The sequence below is a fragment of the Petromyzon marinus genome, chromosome 47, assembly GCF_048934315.1.
Source record: "Petromyzon marinus isolate PM22_M1 ecotype Great Lakes invasive population chromosome 47, UKy_Petmar_22M1.pri1.0, whole genome shotgun sequence".
Taxonomy (NCBI): domain Eukaryota; kingdom Metazoa; phylum Chordata; class Hyperoartia; order Petromyzontiformes; family Petromyzontidae; genus Petromyzon; species Petromyzon marinus.
This window is the reverse complement of record NC_133713.1, coordinates 10,501,992-10,527,170: the sequence shown is the minus strand read 5'-3', so window position 1 is coordinate 10,527,170 and position 25,179 is coordinate 10,501,992. Positions and strand designations below refer to the sequence as shown.

General features: G+C 50.7%; 1 protein-coding gene and 1 long non-coding RNA gene across 2 annotated transcripts in view; one reads left to right on the top strand and one right to left on the bottom strand.

The window, feature by feature from the left end:
• Positions 1–4,312: 4,312 nt before the first annotated feature.
• Positions 4,313–6,263, bottom strand: LOC142931053 (uncharacterized). The gene is made up of 2 exons (XR_012947054.1): positions 5,223–6,263; positions 4,313–5,130 (listed from the first exon to the last, which is right to left on the bottom strand). It is a non-coding gene; the product is annotated as an uncharacterized LOC142931053 (long non-coding RNA).
• TMEM164 (transmembrane protein 164) overlaps positions 6,262–25,179 on the top strand; it is a 36,504-nt gene continuing 17,586 nt past the window's right edge. The window contains exon 1 of the mRNA XM_032971852.2: positions 6,262–7,519. Coding sequence (XP_032827743.2) covers positions 6,884–7,519 — 636 coding nt within the window. The 5' untranslated portion in view covers positions 6,262–6,883. The remainder of the gene's footprint in view (positions 7,520–25,179) is intronic.

The following is a 25,179-nucleotide window of genomic DNA, read 5'->3' as shown; positions in this document are numbered from 1 at the left end:
TCGTGAGAATTTTATTGTTTTATATTTTTATTATTTTATTGTTTCCCTTCTATGTGACTTTACCGAAAGAACCAAGAATATGAATCCCTGCAGCCACGAAAGCTTTAAATAAAAATTCATATTTGGTTTATTATGTAATTATTTTGATACATATGACACGATGTTAGTGGGAAATTTTTTGTTTAAATAAAAAAAATCACTTGACAACGGACATGTACACAAAAAGAAATGTACACGGTACAGACTAAGCAGCCAGAGTTACCACGTCCTGGATTTCCTTGCATCATCCTCCTTTTGAGGTAGATGCCCTGGGAAATCAGGTAATATTCATAATAAAGGTTTTTGGATTAGATCGCGTAAATATAAATGTGTCTTAAACCTCCAGAACCTGACACAGCCAGGAAGGTTTGTCACGTAAACAACGCGCCAATTAGTTTACTACTTCAGCCCGCCGGTGTGTTGGAGAGCAAACCCACACAACATGTACAATTTGAGTACACGACGTTTCGCTGGTAATTACATAAACCAGCATCATCGGGCGGTTTGCCAAAATAGTGAAGCATTCCACCTGCTTCAGGTCTTAAATAGAGCAAGAAGACGTCACCACTTTGAACCCATCAGGTGCAAAGTTCAAAGGCGGGGGTGGTTATCGTAATGACATCATAGATTAGTAATCAGCTAATTAGCATATGTTTCCTCTATAAGGAATTGCAGTAGTTAAGTCTTCTCGAAACATTAAACAACTCAGGGCCGGATGCTTAAGTCACGGCTCGGAATCTTGCTCGGACTCTCACGCTCGGGCTCAGTTCAGGCTTTGAGTCACTCGGTGCCTTCCAAAATTCCTGGCCCAGGCTCATCACAAATAAATCCTTCGCTTGGTTGGAGCCATGCGCAAAGCCGGGTCAAGTTATAAGCGTGGCTTTGAGCTGCCTCATTTGAGCCACAGCACCAAGCCTGAGCCATTGCAAAGAATATGGGCCCATCAGACCTGGTTTCAGTACGTGGCATGTGGTTTTTCTCTTACAATGGCACGTCCCCGTTTGTTTTGTTGTTGCTCAGATGTGGCAACCATAATTTAGTGCGCGCGTGTGTGTGCGCGCAATTAGTGCGCGTTCTGTGTAATCCCGCGTAGTGTGCGCTGCACACAGCGTGTGACATGTGCGTAGTGTGTGCTGCACATAGCGTGTGACACGTGCGTAGTGTGTGCTGCACATAGCGTGTGACATGTACGTAGTGTGTGCTGCACATAGCGTGTGACACCTACGTAGTGTGTGCTGCACATAGCGTGTGACACGTACGTAGTGTGTGCTGCACACAGCGTGTGACACGCACGTAGTGTGTGCTGCACATAGCGTGTGACATGTACGTAGTGTGTGCTGCACACAACGTGTGACACGTACGTAGTGTGTGCTGCACACAGCGTGTGACACGCACGTAGTGTGTGCTGCACACAGCGTGTGACACCTACGTAGTGTGTGCTGCACATAGCGTGTGACACGTACGTAGTGTGTGCTGCACACAGCGTGTGACACGCACGTAGTGTGTGCTGCACATAGCGTGTGACATGTACGTAGTGTGTGCTGCACACAACGTGTGACACGTACGTAGTGTGTGCTGCACACAGCGTGTGACACGCACGTAGTGTGTGCTGCACATAGCGTGTGACATGTACGTAGTGTGTGCTGCACACAACGTGTGACATGTACGTAGTGTGTGCTGCACATAGCGAGTGACACCTACGTAGTGTGTGCTGCACATAGCGTGTGACGTGTACGTAGTGTGTGCTGCACATAGCGTGTGACAGGTACGTAGTGTGTGCTGCACATAGCGTGTGACACGTGCGTAGTGTGTGCTGCACACAGCGTGTGACATGTACGTAGTGTGTGCTGCACACAGCGTGTGACATGTACGTAGTGTGTGCTGCACATAGCGTGTGACGTGTACGTAGTGTGTGCTGCACATAGCGTGTGACATGTACGTAGTGTGTGCTGCACACAGCGTGTGACAGGTACGTAGTGTGTGCTGCACACAACGTGTGACACGCACGTAGTGTGTGCTGCACACAACGTGTGACAGGTACGTAGTGTGTGCTGCACACAGCGTGTGACACGTGCGTAGTGTGTGACGTGTACGTAGTGTGTGCTGCACATAGCGTGTGATATGTACGTAGTGTGTGCTGCACAAAGCGTGTGACACGTGCGTAGTGTGTGCTGCACATAGCGTGTGACACGTGCGTAGTGTGTGCTGCACATAGCGTGTGACAGGTACGTAGTGTGTGCTGCACATAGCGTGTGACATGTACGTAGTGTGTGCTGCACATAGCGAGTGACACCTACGTAGTGTGTGCTGCACATAGCGTGTGACGTGTACGTAGTGTGTGCTGCACATAGCGTGTGACGTGTACGTAGTGTGTGCTGCACATAGCGAGTGACAGGTACGTAGTGTGTGCTGCACACAACGTGTGACAGGTACGTAGTGTGTGCTGCACACAGCGTGTGACATGTACGTAGTGTGTGCTGCACATAGCGTGTGACACCTACGTAGTGTGTGCTGCACATAGCGTGTGACACCTACGTAGTGTGTGCTGCACATAGTGTGTGACGTGTACGTAGTGTGTGCTGCACATAGCGTGTGACACCTACGTAGTGTGTGCTGCACATAGCGTGTGACGTGTACGTAGTGTGTGCTGCACATAGCGTGTGACGTGTACGTAGTGTGTGCTGCACACAGCGTGTGACGTGTACGTAGTGTGTGCTGCACATAGCGTGTGACACGCACGTAGTGTGTGCTGCACACAGCGTGTGACATGTACGTAGTGTGTGCTGCACACAGCGTGTGACACGTGCGTAGTGTGTGCTGCACACAACGTGTGACATGTACGTAGTGTGTGCTGCACACAACGTGTGACACCTACGTAGTGTGTGCTGCACACAACGTGTGACACCTACGTAGTGTGTGCTGCACACAGCGTGTGACACGTGCGTAGTGTGTGCTGCACATAGCGTGTGACACCTACGTAGTGTGTGCTGCACACAGCGTGTGACACCTACGTAGTGTGTGCTGCACATAGCGTGTGACACCTACGTAGTGTGTGCTGCACACAACGTGTGACACGTGCGTAGTGTGTGCTGCACACAGCGTGTGACACCTACGTAGTGTGTGCTGCACATAGCGTGTGACGTGTACGTAGTGTGTGCTGCACACAGCGTGTGACACCTACGTAGTGTGTGCTGCACACAGCGTGTGACACGTACGTAGTGTGTGCTGCACATAGCGTGTGACATGTACGTAGTGTGTGCTGCACATAGCGTGTGACATGTACGTAGTGTGTGCTGCACACAGCGTGACATGTGCGTAGTGTGTGCTGCACACAGCGTGTGACACGTGCGTAGTGTGTGACGTGTACGTAGTGTGTGCTGCACATAGCGTGTGACACGTGCGTAGTGTGTGCTGCACACAGCGTGTGACACGTGCGTAGTGTGTGACGTGTACGTAGTGTGTGCTGCACATAGCGTGTGACACGCACGTAGTGTGTGCTGCACACAGCGTGTGACATGTACGTAGTGTGTGCTGCACATAGCGTGTGACACGCACGTAGTGTGTGCTGCACACAGCGTGTGACAGGTACGTAGTGTGTGCTGCACACAACGTGTGACACGTGCGTAGTGTGTGCTGCACACAGCGTGTGACACCTACGTAGTGTGTGCTGCACACAGCGTGTGACAGGTACGTAGTGTGTGCTGCACATAGCGTGTGACACGTGCGTAGTGTGTGCTGCACACAGCGTGTGACACGTGCGTAGTGTGTGCTGCACATAGCGTGTGACACGTACGTAGTGTGTGCTGCACATAGCGTGTGACATGTACGACGTCGCGATGTGTTTAGTGGGAACACGAGAGGGTCTTCCGCTGCCCTCAATTAAGCACAAACACGTTTAGCGTAATTGGATGGGACCGTGTTTGGGTGGTGGCCGTGATCAGAATAGCAGTTCAATTACCTAAACACGTAAAGCCACTAATTTGTCAGTTCACTGCTGGATGATGAAGGCTTCGCTAGGCCAACCCGGATCATGGGGGGGGGGTCATTTGACCATACTTCACCACTCTAGTCAGTGCGGACTGCTGAAGGCAAGGGGAATAGACGTGGGACCGTAGAAGTAGAGTTTAACAATGGGAAGTGGGGGGGGGTCTCCACTGGCCACGGCTGGACAGAGCAGCGAAGGAAACGGAAGAATGGAGGACAATGGGGGAGGCCTTTCGGCCAGCATTGGGAAGTTACAGACTGAGCACAACAGCATACACACAAATATAAATAATTGTCAGAATCCGAATCTTTATTTAGACTGGAGGAATGGGATGAACTATGAAACAATGTCACAGATGTCCAGATGTGCACAGTATATGATGGACACATTATGCAATATACACTGGAGTACTGTAGATACTAAGAAAACCTTGGGACATGGTAAATACTGATACATATCATTACCATGAGATTTGTATCAATATCATTACGCAATATTCTGTAGATGCAATGGATACATCACACATGCTCTGTACAAACTAAAGTCACTAGTGCTTCGTGCAGTTCAGGATAGACACATGATATGGGCCAGTAACAGCGCGTTTGCTTCTTGTTGCAGAGGTACGTGGCTCGAATCTGGCAGGCTGCCCCGGTCAATACTGTGGTGCGAGTTAACTGTAAAGTACTACGCGCCAACTACGTCACAGTGGCCGTTAAAGATCCCCTGATGTCATTCGAATCGAGTAAACCATTCTGTGCTGGCGTCATGGTCCGAATAAAAAAAACCGGCTGAATTCCTCAGTTGGGATTCCACACAGCAATTGTCATTCCCTACCGGCAGCATATATCCATCAGTGAAGCACAACGTCTTCCTTCCTGATAGCCCTGCGCCATAGGAATGAAGCGAATACCAAATATAGTAATTTATTACCATTTATAGGACACACATTCCAGACACTTAGGACAATACACTCAGACGCACAAGACGCACAAGACTGACAGACAAACACATGCACGCGCGCAATTTTATCGCTGAATATTTTTCAGGGTCGGTGGTCGACTGCAATAGGCACGTGACCAGAAGCCACAGCCATATGGAGAGTTACACTAAATGTGGTGTGCCGGGTGCGGAGATATCTTCCAGGTCGCTGACCCGACCAGACCCCGGGTGGAATTCGCGGCGTTAAAACGCACAGGACCTACGGAACTGGCACACGCACACAACAACAACAACCTCCATTCGCCACTCAGTGGCGGTGACGTCACCACAGCGCTTGTACCAGGCTATGTGCACTTTAAGGCCACGTGAAGTCTTCACGAGCCTCCTCCACGGAGACCGATCTTGACACCGCTGGTACCAGACATTGGCAATTCCACTCAGCTCATTCTCCTCTCGTGTCGCATGAAGCCATCTCTTCTCTAGCCCGTGTCGCGCCCATTTAGCCTCCTCTATCTGGCCAAACAGAAGCTGCTTGGGCATGCGGTGGCTGGGCATGCGGGCTACATGCCCCAGTCAACGGAGTCTTGCCCGCCGGAGGAGCTCACTTATGGGACTGTGTCCAAATCTTTCAAGGATTTGTGAGCTCCTCACACAATCAGGCTTTGGATGGATCGTAAGCTGCAGGTCAGCCTGAATGTTTATAACCGGTGCAGATGTTCCATTAGAGGGGTTGGTGTTTCGCATGCATAGAGAAGGGAAGGGCATGACTGTGGCCGAGAAGACCCGAAGTTTCGTGTGGAGCGACAGACCAGGTAGCTTCTACACAGCGTTACGCAGCTGATTCAAATATGCCGCTCGACAGATTCGGAGTGAGATCTCTGCTGTCTCACCGGAGCTGGTCATAAGCACACTGCTCAGGTAAGGACAACTCTCATACCTGTCAACCCATACGGTCTACCCCGTATTCTTGCACCGGATAAATAGAGTTTGCAGGTCTATGTGACGTTTCAATACGGGCAACCATTTATTTTCTATTTGCTTGTGTTTTTTCCTTGTGATGAGACTTTGTAGGATGAACTTTGAGATTCATAAAGGCACACGGTGACTAATAAAGTCTGAATTAGTTTGTAATCAGGTAGGCACTGATAAGGGGTTGGACAGGTAGGCACTTTACTCTTTGGTTCTATTCGGTAAAGTCTCAACTCGCTCCACGACTGCCCCATCATTGGGAGTTGAGGAGGTGGAGTGTCTTGATGTCACAAAATACACCCACACTTAAACCCCCACACACTCGCTCCATACGTACACACAGACACACTTCCCCACGCCCACACACCCTCCCCTACCCACGCACACATCTCCCTACCCACCCATATACATCCTCCACCTACACTTGCAGCACGCAGGCACATCATCACACCCACGACACGCACACGTCCACAATCCTGCTACACACACACATAACTTCCTCGAATACGCACACACACGTCCACATCGCAATCACACACACATTCTCCCTCCACACATCCTCCCTCCCCCATCGCAATCACACACACACACATCCTCCCTACACACACACACATCCTCCCTACACACACACACATCCTCCCCCATCGCAATCACACACATCCTCCCTCCCCCATCGCAATCACACACACACATCCTCTCTCCCACACGCACACTCGCGCAACACACACACACACATCCTCCCTCCCCTCCACACACACACATCCTCCCTCCCCTCCACACACACATCCTCCCTCCCCTCCACACACACACACATCCTCCCTCCCCTCCACACTCACACACACACACATCCTCCCTCCACACTCACACACATCCTCCCTCCCCTCCACACACACACACATCCTCCCTCCCCTCCACACACGCGCGCGCAACACACAATCCCCCGTACGCGCCATGCAGCAGCAGCAGGAGGCTGCGTGGAGCCTCCTCGCCCTGCTGCCGTACTGCCCCTGGCAGGCAGCGCAACCGGACCCAGCGCTGGCGGCCACAGCAGCAGCGGTGAACGGCAGCGGCGGCGGCGACCCGGCCACACCGTGGCTCCTCTCCTCGGGCTCGCTGCGTGACATCGCGGGGGGCGTCCTCGACGTCGCCTACGGGGGGGTCAACCCGGACATCGCGGGCAACGGGGGCGCCGCGTGCGTCGCCTTCCTGAGCCCCGGCCAGAAGATCGCGGAGAGCGCCCTCGTGCTCGGCGTGTCCCTGGCCGAGATGTGGGTGTCGTGGGGGAGGGTGAGGCTGTGCCTGGGAGACCTGGGGCAGCGAGGAGACGCGCCGCACCCACGAAGAGCGGCAGCGACAGCAGCGGGAGGAGGAGGAGGAGGAGAGGGAATCGTATCGGCAGGGAGGGGGGCCCTGCTAGGTGGAGATGGAGCGAAGAGGAGGAGGACTCCTCGCTGCCACGGGAGCTTGGCCCGCAGCCTCCTCCTCACCGCGCTGTGTCTCACCTTCGGCATCGAGGTCGGGTTCAAGTTCGCCACCAGGACCCTGATCTTCCTGCTCAACCCGTGCCACGTAGTCACGGCCATACAGGTGACCGCCTGTGTCTCTCTGTGTGTGTGTCTCTGTGTGTGTGTGTCTCTGTGTGTGTCTCTGTGTGTGTCTTTGTGTGTGTCTCTGTGTGTGTCTCTGTGTGTGTGATCTTCTTGCTCAACCCGTGCCACGTAGTCACGGCCATATAGGTGACCGCTTGTGTGTCTCTCTGTGTGTGTCTCTCTGTATGTGTCTCTGTGTGTGTGTCTCTGTGTGTGTCTGTGTGTTTGTCTCTCTGTGTCTGTGTGTGTAGCGGTTAGCACGCTGCGCTATGAACCTGGCGACACGGGTTCGATTCCCGCTCACGGCCAACACCAGTGACGATTATCTGAACCGGTCCCGGGCCTCCCCTAGGTCGACTCAGCCTAAAATGAGTACCTGGTGCGGTGTGTAAACATTGCCACTGGGGAGACAAAGGCGGTCGAGCGTGGTGCTGGCCACCCACCCCCTCGTGTACCGTTACCGGCCTTCATAGGTGCTCGCTAAAAGCACTTGCCCCTACAGTCTGTTACAGGCTATATGGGGGATCTTTGTTTTTTGTCTCTCTGTGTGTGTCTCTCTGTGTGTGTCTCTGTGTGCGTGTGTGTCTGTGTGTCTCTCTGTGTGTGTCTCTCTGTGTGTGTGTCTCTGCGTGTGTGTCTCTGTGCGCGTGTGTGTGGCGAGCCGGACTTTGTACTGTGCTCGCTTAACTGCACTTGCCCCCAAAAGTGTGCGAATCCTATCCGGGGGATCTTTGTATTGTGTTCGCAGTGCCGTGCTTCACAGGTCCCCGCTAACTGCACTTACCCCAACAAGCTCGTGTGTGTGTGGTGTGTAAGTAGGTGTGTGTGTGGTGTGTAAGTAGGTGTGTGTGTGGTGTGTAAGTAGGTGTGTGTGTGGTGTGTAAGTAGGTGTGTGTGTGGTGTGTAAGTAGGTGTGTGTGCGGTGTGTAAGTAGGTGTGTGTGTGGTGTGTAAGTAGGTGTGTGTGGTGTGGAAGTAGGTGTGTGTGTGGTGTGGAAGTAGGTGTGTGTGTGGTGTGTGTGTGGTGTGTAAGTAGGTGTGTGTGTGGTGTGTAAGTAGGTGTGTGTGTGGTGTGTAAGTAGGTGTGTGTGCGGTGTGTAAGTAGGTGTGTGTGCGGTGTGTACGTAGGTGTGTGTGCGGTGTGTAAGTAGGTGTGTGTGCGGTGTGTAAGTAGGTGTGTGTGCGGTGTGTAAGTAGGTGTGTGTGCGGTGTGTAAGTAGGTGTGTGTGCGGTGTGTAAGTAGGTGTGTGTGTGGTGTGTAAGTAGGTGTGTGTGTGGTGTGTAAGTAGGTGTGTGTGTGGTGTGTAAGTAGGTGTGTGTGTGGTGTGTAAGTAGGTGTGTGTGTGGTGTGTAAGTAGGTGTGTGTGCAGTGTGTAAGTAGGTGTGTGTGGTGTGTAAGTAGGTGTGTGTGCGGTGTGTAAGTAGGTGTGTGTGCGGTGTGTAAGTAGGTGTGTGTGCGGTGTGTAAGTAGGTGTGTGTGCGGTGTGTAAGTAGGTGTGTGTGTAGTGTGTAAGTAGGTGTGTGTGCGGTGTGTAGGTAGGTGTGTGTGTGGTGTGTAAGTAGGTGTGTGTGTGGTGTGTAGATAGGTGTGTGTGTGGTGTGTAAGTAGGTGTGTGTGCGGTGTGTAAGTAGGTGTGTGTGCGGTGTGTAAGTAGGTGTGTGTGTGGTGTGTAAGTAGGTGTGTGTGTGGTGTGTAAGTAGGTGTGTGTGTGGTGTGTAAGTAGGTGTGTGTGTGGTGTGTAGGTAGGTGTGTGTGTGGTGTGTAAGTAGGTGTGTGTGCGGTGTGTAAGTAGGTGTGTGTGCGGTGTGCATGTCTGTGCGTATGTTGAACCTCGTGCATGTGTGTGTGGTGTGTAGGTGCTCGCTAACAGCACTTGCCCCAACAGTATTTAAGGCTATACAGGGGACCTTTGTCTGTGTGTGTGTGTAGTTTCTGTGCCATCCGTTGGTCTCTCCCGTGGCTTGCACACTTCCCGAGACGGCCTCAACGTGCACCTAGCCTGGCACAAGCAGCCGTACGTCATCGCAATTTTGCGGCTGTTGTGTCCATGTTACGTTTTTGTATGTGTGCATGTTTGTAGGTGTGTTCGTGTGTTTCTGTGTAACTGTCTATGCGTTTCCTTTGTGTGTAGGTGTGTGTTCCCTGTACTTTGAACTCATCATATCGGTTTTTAATTTGTTTTTGTAACTTTCTCACACGCCCCACAGTGGACATCTGTGCTAAAGAGCTTCGTAGATCATCGGATTTCTCCGGGATAAATAAAGATTCTGATTCTGTGTGTTACCTATTCATAATGCGTCCTGTTAATAGCACTGAACTCAAGTGTGTTGAAGGCTATAGGGGGAATCTTTGTGTGTATCTGTGAAAGTGTGTATGTATTGCGTGTACACGTGTTCATGCGCGTGTCTCGGCGTGCACGTATATAGCTGCGTGTGTGGAATAACACTTTACACAACAGTAATTGTGTGTGTGTGTATATAATTGTCTCTGTGTACGCACGGAGCGGTGGCGAATATTCTAACCGGTCCTGGGCCACCCCTGGATCGACTCGGCCGTTAAAACGAGTACCCGGTGCGCTGTGTAAAACATTAGCACGGGGGAAGACAAAGGCGGCCGGGCGTGGTTGTGACTACCCCCAACACCATCCTGGAGTGTGCCTTCAGAGATGTCTTTACTCTCAACAATTTGGCCCTGGCGGTCTGTTGATCAAGGCTCCACGAGTGATATTCGTCTTTGTGTATAATTGCATGGGCATGTGTGTATAAGTGAATACGAGGAGTTGTTGGGGTGACAGGGTGTGTGTTTAGTGTAGCATTGTGGGACTGTATGGGTGTACACCTATTGAGGTGTGGTGTGACAGTACTGTAAGTGGCTGTACAGTGTGTGTGTGTGTCTTTGTGTACGGTAACAGAGCGTGCCCCAACAGTCTTGGGCATGAGTGTGGGGGTGTGTGTGTTTGTGTTTGTCAGTGTGTTTGTCAGTGTGGGTGTGTGTGTGTTTGTCAGTGTGGGGGTGTGTGTGTGTTTGTCAGTGTGTTTGTCAGTGTGGGTGTGTGTGTTTGTGAGTGTTTGTGTGTGTGTTTGTGTGTGTGTGTGTTTGTGTGTGTGTGTGTTTGTGAGTGTGTGTGTATGTTTGTGTGTGTGTTAGTGAGTGTGCGTTTTGGTGTCTTTGAGTTCGATTCCCGCTCACGGCCAACACCCAGTGACGATTACTCTATTTGAACCGGTACCCGGCTTCCCCTAGGTCGACTCAGCCTCAAATGAGTACCTGGTGCGGTGTGTAAACATCGCCACTGGGGGAGACAAAGGCGGCCGGGCGTGGTGTTGGAAAACCCACCCCATCGTGTGCCGTGACGGCCTTAATAGGTGCTCGCTAACAGCACTTGCCCCAAACAGTCTGTTACAGGCTATACGGGGGATCTTTGTCCTTGTAGACTTTAATGTGTGCCAGTGTGTGTGTGCATTTGAACACGAGTCTGCGATGAGCGGTGGCATAGTGATTAGGAGACTGGGCTCGTTTCCCTCCGCCATGGGAAAAAAAAAAACATGTGGCGAGTGACATCTGAACCAATCCTGGGCCCTCCCATAGGTCGACCCAGCCTTAAAATGAGCACCTGGAGGAGGGTGCGAACGCACGTGGGGGAGACAAAGGCAGCTAGGCGTTTGCCCCTTTAAAGATGCGCTTACTATCTAGCAGCATCCCCTGCAGTCTGTGCGCCTGAATGGGGATCTCTGATTGTTCGTGTGGATATTGTATCCCCCTTGGAGTTGCGTTCACATGCCGCGCAAAAGGCCGAATCGAGCGAGTGGGATTTCCAAATGCGATTCAAATAGTATGTACATTTCAGAAGTCAGACCTAGGTGGTGGGTGTCACTTGACCCTCTGAACCACTCAAACCACTCCCGACAATAAGTAATATTTGGTGACTTGGAGAGGCTATCCAGCAGTGGATTGACCATGGCCGAAGACGATTATGAATCCTTTATTCAACAAACCTTAATGCTGCTTCAAGAGGGGAGGGTGCTACCTGGGATGGTTCATCAAATTCATTTTTTTTAGTTACTGTATTTTTCTTTTCCATGTGGGCAGTAGCATGAGCACCCGGAGAAAATACCGCACAGTAGGACTTTAAATAACACACAACCTACTCGTTGGACTGCCTTATGTAAATATCCCTGCAGGTATGGGGGTAGGTTTGATATTTTCATGATCCACCAATTGTCATCAGTATCAACAGCAAGAGATAACGGTGCTTTGAAAGCAGTGCCTCGCATATAAATATTGAGGGGTAGGGAGTGGTGGCGCTGTGGTTAGCACACTGAACTATTAACCCAGCAATCGGAGTTCGATTCCAAGTCATGGCTAACCTAAGCGGCAACTAAAATCTGAATCGGTGCTGGACCACAACCCCCTCTTCACCAACTCGGAGTTGGTGAAGTATGCTCAAACAACCCCCATGAACGACAGTGGGGTAGTCTTCATTTAGCATTGTATTGACAAAAGTCTGTAAATTATATATTTTTTAATGTAGAAATTGATACGCAGTAACATTTATATCCACCCATAGTATGTGCTATTATGTGCGCATCGCATTAATTTACACCTACGATGAGCACATTTCACTATGTACGGTGCGAAAGAAGTCTAACGTACATGAATACATTTACACGCACATCGTGGTTGTCCCATAGAGAGATTGATCCCTGTGTTAGCAATGTGGAATGCCCACCGCAGAATCAGGATAAAAACACTGAACTCTTGTTTGGGCACCGAGATACTGGAAGCACGACACTAAGCAGGAACTTAGAAAGCGGTTTGCAAGACACATTTCACACATGGTTCATATGCAAATAACTACCGGGAAAGATAGGAAAGGCCATATTGTTGTGAAATATATATTTAAAGGAATGCTAGTAGGATTTCCAGATGTCTGAATTTCACTGTCAATGCACATAGAGGTATTCGGTTTTATCTAGTGGTGCAGTGGTTAGCGCATTGCGCTACAAACCTGTCGACCGGAGTTTAATTCCCTGCCACTACATCAGTGGCAAGTGATATTTGAACCACTCCTGGTCACCATTTTAACCAACCTGTGCTGTATTCTTGGTTCTTTCGGTAAAGTCACGTAGAAGGGAAACAAAATAATAAAAATATAAAACAATAACATTCTCACGACGTTTCGACTGCAACACAAGCAATCATCATCAGGTGTGAAAACCACAGCAAGAAAATTTGAAAAAAGAGTCACGAAAGCTTTAAATAAAAATTTCAACCTGTGCTAGTCAGCGTGAAAAAGTATGGCCAACATCCCCATGACCAAGAGAGCGTGGGGAGGCCATCATCCAGCAGTGGATTTACAAATCATCCACACACAAAAATCTGCCATCTGCAGACATTTTATTTAAAAAAATATTAATGTCTGTGGTCCGCACAGATGGGCACTTTGACATAAGCACAATCCATTATCAGGTCAACGTAACTTAGTTTTCAAGTGAAGCAATTTTTTTTATCTCGTGTTTGCAACATTTTGCCTGCCGTGAGTGAGAGTTTTGAGTGTTTGGTCGGAAAAGGAGTTGCAGTGCTTTGCTTGCTGGGCTAAAACCCTAGCCACACCAGAGTTCAATTCCCAGCCAAGCATAACAGCAGAAAGGGACCGCTGAACTAGTCCCGGGCCTCCCAAGGTTGACTCGGCTTTAAATTAGTACCTAGTGTGGCACGTAAACAACACCAGCACTGGGAAGACAAAGGTAGCTAGGAGTGGTATTTTCCACACCACCTGCTCATGCGCCGGTCCGAATTTTAATAGGTGCTCGCTAACAGCACTTTTCCGGACAGTCTTGTGGAAGGCTATATGGGAGATCTTGTTTCTTTGTGTGTGTGTGTGAGCTAAAGTGTTTTGCATTGGTTTGCAAACTGACAATCCTGGTGGCCTGGGTTCGATTTTTAAGATCGATCGACATCAATAATGGTGAACCTCAACTTGCCCTGAGCTTTTCCTAGGTCGACCAAGCCTCAAATCAGACGCATACCACCGACTGTTTTCATCTTTGTGACCACGATTTTCACAATTTGGGGGCTAATGTAGCCATAAGGGTCCCATGTCAAAAATACAATGGGGCCAAAATGGTATTCATCTTCTTCTTTCGTACGGCTGATGTAGGCGTAGAGAAACAACTTCAATTTCATATTCAGTAGTCAAGCCAGATAACCACGTCCGGAGCAGCAGAATGTGTCACTGTAATGTCTCCTTCGTATTTGTGGATCGGGCATTGCGTTGTTATACGTGGTACGTTCTGTTCTGAATTTTCCATTTGTGCATCAGGTATCCGTATCTGCCATGGTGTGTGCAGTGGATGCGGTTTGAGGGTGGACCATGAGTTTCGTGGAATATCAAACCCAGGGATCTTCTGCATTGGGTCTTTCACAAGGTGTTTGTGAGTTATTTTGAACCCTGTTCAGCTCTACGGGGCATTAATGAAGACAGCACAGGGTATGGCATGCCTCACCGTGTACAAACGTAATTTACGTTGCCCTGCCATTGCCTTGACTGAGCATCGGCTGTGAAATGTGTGAACATTATTAATGAGCTAACAGGCGGCTGGGCACGGTCCTGCCCAAAGCACTCTCTCGTACTCCTTAATAGGCACTCGCTAATGAGTCACAACAGTTGCTCCGACAGTCCAAGGCTGATTGCTAAAGAGGATCTCTGACTTTGTGCAAATGTGGTGTGTGTGTGTATGCATAAGTCGCAAGTGCGTGTGTGTAAGTTTTTTTTTTCCCCAACCACGGCTAATACCAGTGGTGAGAACTAATACTGGGGCCCTATTCGGTCGCATCAGCCTTAAATGACTACCTGGTGTAGTATGCAAACAGTTACGGGGATACAAAAGGCAACCAGGCCTGGCTCTTCACGGCTGTACGTAATATTGCAAACTTCAGCACTGCGGAGGCAATAGGCAGCTGGGCATGGGTCCATCCACACCACCCTTGCCTGAGCCGTGGATCGACATTCATAAGGCTGCTCACGAACGGCACTTGCCCCCAAAGGTCTGTGTAGGTTGCACGAGCGGGGGGAGATATCTAAATCTGTTCGTCGCTGTTGTTCATCTGCAGCGCATGGGGAAGTTGGTTGGACTCTTGCAGCTATTATAAAACGCAGAGGCAGGCATCGCCGGGATGAGGAAGTGTGGTCCGGGAGAAAACGGGCTGACCTATCAAACCCCGTACTGAGTGGAAAAATAAGTAAGTCGAACAACGCAAAGCGCTGGCGGGGAAGGGGAAGCACGGGAACACTGGAGGCCTGCATTGTGGTCGTGTTTTTAACCGCTGCCGAGTGGCAGATCAGGTGCATAAAGGTAAAAACTACAATTCGTGCTCGATAACTTCGCCAGCCTCTGACTAATTCGTACGCCAGGCACGTGGTGATATCGAATGGACCCTTTTTTTTCTCCCTCTCATCAGGGTTGGAACTGCGTTCTGTTCCTGTCGACCGCACTACATTGTTAGTAGCAGAGGGCAGTGGAGTAAACATCATTCTTGTACTGTACTTCTGTGCTCCTGCGACTATGCTCCCCACCTTCACCAACCTGCACTCACCAGCACGAGGAAGTTTTGTCACTTGCCGCCCCCTGACCCTTCGATGGATGTGGGGGGCAACCCCCTTATCCAGCGGTGGATTGGCAAAATGGCTGTACTTTATTGTTCCTGTACTATAACATGAAAGTGAAATGTGCCGTTCTACACACAGCTACACAAGTGTGTGTGTGTGCATGTCCTATGGGCATGTCTGTGCTCCATGAAACTAAAACTATTACTTAAAAAAAAATTTTTACCAGGTCGCGCCCACTGAGTTGGTACAGCTCTTTATTCAGAAGCGACCCGGCCACAAATGATAGCTCAACAAAGTGGCTTATCATCGTGTGGAAAGTTATAGCAGCCGAATACTCCAAATGCGTGATGTTGATTCTAAATTCGGAGGGGAAAAACCGGAAGGCCTGGCGAAAATTCCACGCGACCACGGGGAGAACACGTCAGGGTCAGGATCGAACCCACGACCTCCCGTATACCAGGCGAGGGAGTTAACATCTCGTGACCATGGCACCCCATGTGCCTTGCCTTTCATTTATTTTATATTATTTCTATTACAATAAAATACAAACCACAACCAGACCTAATTTATGGATGTTCCCAGGCACCGCCGCACAAGAAACAAATTGGGAGAAAAAATCACACTTTTTATCTTGGAGCGTGGGGAGGCCACCGCCCGGCTCTGTGCGATAACGCAGCCCCGTTGGGTGGTTATACGGCAAGGTGATAGAGCATTCATCTTTTGGGTAAACATATCATCATCCGCACTTCCGATTACCACGGTTGCCTACGTATGGTGCGAAAGACATTCAACATACATCCAAGGTCATCATCACACGAGCATTCTCGCTAAACGGCGTGCCGTAGTTTTAGCACTCGGTCTGAAGTCGCTTGCAGGACCGAGGTGGAGAGCTGTGAGATCTTGCGCTCTGTGCTCCGAATTTAAAGCACTCCCGATTTGGCTTTCGTCCAAACTTGCCTGTTCACTGCCTCTCCATCCCCTGTTCCTCACTTGTCTCTCGAGGGTCAGGGATTTTAGTGGGTGGGTTTAGGGTGGGGGGACTGGGAGTGGGGGGAAGAGGTTTAGCAGTGACTTTTTAAAGATTAGCCTTTCATTTATGACAAAAAAATGAAGCACTTGTCTTTTCTTGAAGCACAAAACGTGCTATTGGTATCGTGTCATGAGCCGAGGGTCCAGAATCTGCGCAGAGTAGTGGTTTGCCCCATGTGTTTAAAGAACGGACTGCTGAAAGAGATATCGCAGAACTAAGACTGAAAGCTCTTTCAATTGACCCTCTCATCCACCGCACACGACAGCGTAGCACGTTTACAAGCAAACGCCTCCGGAGAAATTCCATCGCATGTCAGTGAAAACGCTTATTTGTAAATCTTAGAGCTGGGATTGAGCCAAATTAAGTGCAAAATCTGATTTCACGAGAATATTTGTGCACGGTTAACGGTGACCCTGTTTAAGCAGCAGCTGAAACCCGTTTTCGAACGGAGGATCTCGGCGATGCCAGTTCAGTCCACTGACCTCTGTGCCACCTGGTCAACTTCTTTTATTGACTTTTGAGCCACGGACCCAGAACTGTTGCTCTTCAACCGCATCTGCCCTGGGACGACTCATTATTGGTGGCATCGCCAGGAAGCAGCTCAGAGGCCACATTGAAATATTGATGAGACAAAAGTATTTTTCTTTGCAAGGTGAGAACTCTAGATAACCTGGATGGGTCTAATTTGCAAGAGTGGCCTGGGTCATCAAAAATGTTGAAAGCAAAACGGACAAAATAAAACCGCTGGACCGCGATGCCACTGTTCATGGAGACGTCGGCGGCACGTTTTTGCTCAACTTTGGAAGAAAAAAAACGGGCGTTTGCGAACCCTTAAATTGATGATGAGCGTAGGTGTTGCCCCCCACCCCCCCACTCTCCCCCATTGTCTTGCTGACGCAGCTCTGATGAAACTTGGGTTTTGACGCCGCAGCCAATTTGCGTGGTCGAATATTCCTGTGTAATTCACCATCATCAGCAGCAGCAGCAGCAGCTGTGATCCATTTAACATTGGACGAAGGTCTCCCCAAGCCGTCGCCATCTCTCACCGTGCTGTGTGTGGCATAACAATCTATTTAGCGTCTAGACACGAGCTGGTTTCACAATTCCATCTCCACTGCAGGCGTCCGTCCTCACTGACGTTTTTCCCCCTGGCTACCAATCTGTCGTCAGTCTCAACCGCCAGCCATCGCCCCTGCGAGCTGTGACGTGTCCTGCCCAAGCCGGTTAATGTTACGTCTCTAACTTACATAAGTTCTCCTCTATTCATGTAATCCCTCACGGTTGACATTTAAACGCTACATCCGATGCACACATGGGAGCTGCTGTTGCGTGAAAGTCAAAGTGATTTCCCGCTCATATGAGGCGGTGGTTGAAATCCAACATTCCGACGATGGCGGGCGAGTCTCTCCGTAGGACAACAGCGGTTGGCCTCCCCACAACGTGGTACTCATTTTAATGAATCTGCAGGGATGATGGGCTGAGTCAACGCCCAATCAGGATTTGAACTCAGAATCTTCCGCTGGCATTGTGTGCGGTTGGAGTCGTAATCGCTCGGAACCATTTGCTATCCACAGATGTCCCTTTGAAATCACGTGCTGTGATGTCCCCATATGCTTTATACAGGGTGCTTTAAAAAAATAGTAACACTTCTAGATTTGAGGCTTTCGTGACTGCAAGGATCCATACTCTTTGGTTCTATTCGGTAAAGTCACGTAGGTAAAAGTAAAACAACAAAAATCACGACGTTTCGGCCACAACACAAGTAGCCTTCATCAGGTGAAGAAACTAGACTGTCCAGAAGACAGGTGAAGAAACAGGATTGTCCAAAGACAGGACTGTCTTCTGGACAGTCCTGTTTCTTCACCTGATGAAGGCTACTTGTGTTGTGGCCGAAACGTCGTGATTTTTGTGTTTTTTTTTATTTTTACCCACGTGGCTTTACCGAATAGAACCAAAGAGTATAGTAACACTTATATGGGACTATTGTTTTTAATGGAAAAAGAACAGATAATACACCGTAACATGATAACAAATGTAATGTTAAGAGCTTCAAAAATTCAGCCTCCACTTGTTGGCCATCGTTGTCAACGCGTGGCCTGGAATCTTCTCCAGGTGGTCTCCAGAGCCCGGAGGCAGCGGCACATTTCTTGTGGTGTTGTTGCAAATTCTCAGAAGTCTTAACATTTTTGTTGAAGCACCCTGGACAAACGCCTCCGGTTCGTTTGACTATTGGTTCGTGCGACAACAAACGACGGCGAGCGTACTGTGGCATCGCGTGGTGGGCGGAACGCAATTTGGACCTCCCATCCAATTTCCCCATCGCCACCCCTTCCCCCCCCCCACTCTGGTACCCCGGCACCTGGACCCCTTGAGGCAAGAGTCCCCGTGCAGTTGCACCGCCTGCACACTCCATAGCTACGCCACTGCACACGAACCCATCTGAGCGAAGGGTATGCGCTCCTCGTCCGCTCTCTCCACCCCTGAGCAAATGTATGGTACAAATTTCATATTCCTGTGACAACCAGTGTGTGTGTGTGTGTATGTTGAACTTCTTTCGCACCGTACGTAGCCAGCCGTGCTAATTGGAGGTGCGGGGAGAGGACAACCAACGAAACGCAAAAAGCATTTTTAAATAAATGAGTTTTCAAGAGAGAGCGCATAGCTCTGGTGGCTTCCTGATATCGGAAGGAAGAGAATTCCAGACGGTCGCAAAAACGCATCCGAAGGCGCGCGGTGCCGCTGCGAGGACGACCGTAGTTTGCGTGGTGGTGTTGTCTTCCCCCATAAAGTAGTACTCGTTGCGGCCTACTCTTCCCACGCTGGCCAAACATCTTGGAAGAGGTGTGGTCCACCCATTTTCACTGCTGGGTGGACAGAGGTGACGGGGTCGAGTTTGTAAACTTGCCTCTTTGTTACTGCCGCGCTGGGAGATATTGCATCGGACCGGTGGCCTCTGGCTTGCGAGCGCGGCGCGCAAATCCATCACGCCGCGGTGACGTTCCCTGCAGGTGTGTTCTTATTACAAAACGAACCGGCCAAACCCGAGCAGGACCGTCTTGAGAAATTCCTGACGCTCAGTGACACGTCCCAGGGGGTGACGCGTTTTGCCACTTGTTGCAGAGGTTTACGGTTCGAGCCTGGCCATGCCAGGGAATCCGAAAGAAGAAGTTTTGTGACCTGCAGTGTGGTGGTTTGGTGAACGGGTGAGTGAGTGTGCGAGTGTGTTTGTCGTGGGGAGTTTTCGATCTAGATTTAAAAGTGCATAACAACAGTGGCTTCCTCATATCGGAAGGCAGAGCATTCCAGACGGACGCAGAAGTGCATCCGAAAGCGCCGCGCCATGCGGTGACCATCTCTGTTTGATGGCCAGCCAACAACCGCTGCGAGGATGGCGACCGGAGTTCGCATGACGGTTTATGCTCCTTGTCGAGATATTCATAAAAAAAGCGCACGCTCCGTCCATGGGAGACGGAGCGGCGGAAAAAGCCCATGTGCAGGGACCAAGAGGGGAGGGCGGCGGCTCTAGGGACGCTTTCATCCAGCAGTGGGTAGATCATAACCGATGGCAACGGGGATGTCACTGCGAGGAGGGTCGTGCTGGGGCCGTTTGGCAACGTCCTCTTGTTGCCCACTGTATTTCTGTCCCGCATAGCGGTGGGGCTAGAAACCAGAAAAAACCCACGCGCTCAAAAAAAAACAACCTCTCAAAGGTTCCGCTACACAGAGAGGCAGCCAGCAAACCCGCTCGTTGTACTTCCAACAAACAGACGCCGCCACCTCCGCCACTCCGCCTCTGTCTCTTGAGTCACCAGGTCACATGAAGGCTCGACATCGCAGCCACCCGCGCTCAGCGTTGCGTCATCGTTCCCCTGTGACCCTCTCGCCCCGATCTCGCCGCACCTCGGACTCTCGGCCCACGTTGAGCCCCGTTGATACCGAGCTGGGAGACCACCAGAGAATACCAGGGGTTATAGGCTTGGAGCTAGGCCGAGGTGGCCAGGAAATGGCACTGACAAATGGAATTCCTGAATCCATATTTTGTGTGTGTGTGTGGCTTTGGGTGTTTGGGGTTATTTTCTGGGTACTCGGACGACACTGGGTTACTCCTCAACGTACAGCGGTGGATTGTTGAATCCATCTGTGCGGAGCTTCGAGCGTCGCCTCGCCCCCATACAATTGTGGGGGAGTACCCTCCCGAAATAGACTTCGTGAGGCTTGGCACGGGTTTCCTGCTCAAGCATGACGAAGATGTGGGCACACGGGGGTGTGGGAGTCGCGAGTGGTGTTGGGACAGGTGCTGAAGCTCACCCACGCTCCTTGTGTAGAGACCCACATCAAGCAGCGGCAGAGTTATCACTCGGCGGCTGCCGTTAGCCGTGGCCATGAATCGAACTCTGGGCAACCCGGTTCAGCGATTCCGCGTGATGACCACTGCGCCACCGCTCCACAACGGGAACGCCGCACGTACACAGCAGGTGGTCGGGTTTAATCGCTCGCAAATGGAGAGCGCGGAGCATCATTAGAAGTGGGTCAGGGCCCTCTTTAATATTTCACGACCACAGCCCCCCTCCCCACCCCGCCGCCGTCTGTGTAGATGATCCACGTTGCTGGACGAGCGATTAACGTCAGCCCTCGGGGAGCATTGCTGCCTTGCTGCAAGAGCTGCGGCGATTTGGTCGACTGAAATTTCTGATCGATCTCTTTACCAGTGGTCGATTCCTGGGAAGACCCTTTATAATAGACGGCCGCCCTGACATCTCGCCTCCCGAAGACGGGACCCCCCCCCGCCACCCCCCCCCCCCCCCCCCAAAAGCTGTACCAGGGGGTCGGAATAAATATAAGACAATTTTTTCGAATTCTGTAAAAGAAAAACTATACTTCACCACGCTGGCCAGTGCGGGTTAGTTAAGGCGAGGATTCGTCGATGTTGGAGCATAGACGTACAGTACAACAGCAGCCTTTTGCAAACTCTTTGTACATCGGTGGTCACGCTTCCAAGCGCTTAGCCAGGCTCAAAGCTGCTTAGTTTCCGCGATCTGACGAGATCAGGCGCATTGCGAGTGATTGGAATAGAGGCTATGAGTTGGCGTGGTTATTTCGCCATTAACGGATTGTAAAGCAATGAAAGAGTGCTTTAGTGACCTGTGCTCTTGTGGCCTGCCAGAAATTCCCATGTTGTAAGTGGTGGCTGGATATGGCCCAGAGGTCAAGAGAGGGCTGAGCCAGGCACCGCTGAGAACCCGGGTGCGAATCTGGTTTGAGCCACCAGCAAAAGTTCTTGAGCTGATGGGCTCTTGGCAAGGTTACGTGGCGAGTCCAAGTACGGGCAAAGAGGCTGGCGATTCATGCGACAGCAGCAGTAGCTGCCGTGACTATCGGCAGCAGTAATAGTGCAGCAGCATCTGTAGTAACTATCAGTATCAGCAACAACAGTAACGTCAGTCAGTTGCAACATCAGCAGCTCTATTAGCCATCAGCAGCAGTTGTCGTAACTATGATCAACAGAAGCAGCTGTAGTGACTGTATTGGCAGCAGCTGTAGTAGCTGTCAGCAACAGCAGGAGCAGCATGGGCCTGTTTTGAATTAAGCCCTCCCCTGCGGCGGGGACGATGTCGGCCGCGCCTGTGACCCCACTACCAATGCAGCTGTCTCATCTCCTACCAGCCCCTCGAACACTTCCGCCACATGGCGCTGCTGCTCCTGATGATGCTGATGCTCTGCTGCTGCACGCTGTTGCTGGGCTGTGAGGAATTCGTCGTTGCAGGGGAAGTGAATTAAACGCGGCTGAAAGGCGTCGGTGCTGATGGTGGTGCGGTGTGTAAACATCGCCACTGGGGAGACGAAGGCGGCCGGGCGTGGTGCTGACCACCCACCCCCTCGTGTGCCGTGCCGGCCTTCATAGGTGCTCGCTAACAGCACTTGCCTCGAAAGTCTGTTAAGGCTACACGGTGGGAGGGGGATCTTTAAATTTGGTGGTGGTGGTGGCGGCGGCAGAATGTGAGCATAAAATTGAAGTTGATTACACAGTGCAGATTGTGGCCAGCGCCCGATTAAGTCTGATGGGGGAAGAGGGTGGTCTGGGGCTGTTTAATTTTACAACCCCCCCTCTATCTTGTCCATTCAATCACCAAATCACCCAGAATGTGCCCCACCAACTCTTCAGATCTCGAAGCCTCGCATCCACGGCGAAGCACAATGTCGCGCAAGCATCACCCCGCTTCACGGCTCGAACATCGGCGAGACGAGCGTCTCTTGCCGACGCTTCCGCTGGAGGGCTGGCCCTCTCGTGCCGCCGGCGCGCAGGGAAATGCCGCTGCTCGTCGTTCTCCGCTCTCGTCGGCGGCGGCGATGGGACGGCCGCAGAAGAAGACATCACGAGGGCAGCCTCGCGAATTCGAAACTGCGAAACTTCTGCGGACCGATGAGGAATTGACGCGGAGGGAATTCCCAGAGGGGAGTTTGTCAGATCCTAAGGAACTTGGGTGAACTCCCTTCCCGTTGGCTAGAGGCCGACCGAAATTCGGTTTCGGCGCCGGAAGTTGGCAAATTACCTCTTTCGGCATAGTTTCTGTTTCGGCCGAAGCCAAAAAGTTAACTTTAGGTTTACTTTCGGTCTGGTTTTGTTTTCGGCCGAAACCAGAAATTCAGTTTCGGTCGGCCTCTATACGAGGCGAAAGAGCCCATAATCAGATCCGGTTTTTAGCCATGGGGGTGGAGGGAGGAAGGGGGGCCTCGGGGGAGCCCGCACAGCTAATGGCAAACGTGTTTACACTGCCTTAGGCATAAACAAAGCAAGGAAAACGCCTCATTGCCTGCTGCTTCTCTCATCTCACCGCACGTCAGCCTATCGCCTGCTCCGTCTCATTTCACCGCATCTCCGTCCCATTTGCATCTCTCACCGCTCATCTCATTGCACCTCCACCTCTTATCAAGCGGCTTGTCATCTCGCTACATCTCTTCAATATCACATCACCGGGAGTTTAGAAATTAAAGGGGGGTGGGGGGGGGGTTACAAAAAATATTAGGGCCCCCGCCCCCCAATATGGGCCTGCACCCCCCCCCACCAACTGCGCACACTCGGAATTTAAAATCGTCTTTTGTTGTCACTTCCAAGGAGACAGCGGCGCAACCTGCGGTGTCCTCGCGTGCGACCTGGGGCAGCTGCTAGAACGAGGGGTAGAAACAAAAAATAATCTGATCCAACTTGGGGGGATACCATTTAAATCCGCTACCGCCACCCTCTAAAACCCAACACTAATCTGGGGAGTGGAGAACTCCCGCTGCAGAATCCAGACCAGCCGGGTGGATGAGTGGGCGGGTGAGTGGGTGGGTGGGTATTATGGGAAGGGATCACGTGAGGATTTAACAAAGCTTCGCCTTAATAAAGCGATCGTGATAAAAGGACGTGTATGCTCTCTGCGCTGGGTCCGCGTGGGTTAGGGAAGGCAGGGAGCAAAGGTGCTTCATAAATGAATATTATAAAAGTGGTGTGACCATAGAAATACGGTACAACAAACGATGCTGCTGCACTGCCATGTACTGTTTTTATTTGTTGACGTGGATAAGAAAAAAATCGGCCATGAGCTGTTTCACGTGAATGGCCCATTATGAGTGCCGCTTGTCTCTCCAATCACTATGCAGGCTCACCCCTGCTTAGCTTCTGATATCTGACAGAATCAGGCGTACGCTGGGAGATTTGGGTCCCAGGCCGTCTGGGGCATATTGCATTCCACGAACCGTTTTGCATCCGAGGAAATGCGCACAAAGAATCATTGGGAATGTCCAACGCTTGGAATTGCACTGAGAACCGTAAAGAAGGTGATTCTTATTATCATCAACTTATATACCTTATGTATTTAAAGGGGCACCGGTGAAATGTCATCTTCCTCGCCTGGTATGCAGGAGGTCGGGGGATCGATCCCGACCCTAACGCCTGCTGTATATTTGGAGTTTGCAAGTTCTCCCCGTTTAGATTATTTTGTTGCTATAAATGTTCAAATGATGGGCCACTCTGTTGAGCTATCATTTGTGGCCAGGTCGCTTCCGAAAAATAAATTAATACCTCGGTGGGCTTTGTCTGGTAGGATGGGGATGGCTTAGTGTTGTATTTGTTTGTGTTTGGGTAAATTGTTTACATTTCTTGTACTTTGCACTCCTATTATGTTTTTGTATTGTTGTTGTAACTTTCTGACCCGCCCCTATTGGACATCTGTGAAAAAGAACTTTGTAGCTCATCGGATTCCTCCTGCGCTATTAATAATTATTCCGATTCTGGAGTGGTGGGGCTTTGGCGGGACGCGGCAACCGATTGGGCGACGTCGATTCCGGTGGTGGAGATGAACGAGCGAGCGTCCCCCGATGGGGAACGACGCCCGAGGGAGGATGTCCAACGCGAGATGGAGCGATGATTTATTCATCCTCGTTTATTCTCACGCTTTTTTTTTTTGCCCAGGAGAAGGCTCGCTGAATTTCCCTTTCATATCGGGGTCTCTGCCAAGTCACTGCAGTAAGAGGGCAATGCTGCGATGCCGAATCTGCATCAAGTAATTTGAATGCAATTTTTCAGCATTTGTGATGTTTTGGTCGATGCTTGGCTACATTGCATGGGTGCGGTTTTTTTAGCTAAACGGAGGAAACACAGCGGGAGCGCCATGGTGGCTAGGAGATGTTAACTACCTCGCCTGGTATACAGGAGGTCGTGGGTTCAATCCCGACCCTGACGCCTGCTGCTGCTTTATATTTGGAGTTTGCGTCTCTCTCCGTGGTCGCGTGGATTTTACTTCGGGTCCTCCGGTTTTTCCCCTCCACATTTAGAAACGCGCTTTTAGAGTATTTGGCCGCTTAGGAATGTCCACGTGATGAGGCACTTGTTTGAGCTATCATTTGTTGCCAGGTGGCTTCTGGTAAAGCGCTATATAGCTCGGTAGGCCCTTACCTGTTAAAATAAAATGTTTTAAAATAGTCATGGTTTTTAACCCATGCAGAACAGGAACATAAAATAACTCCACACAGCCACCCA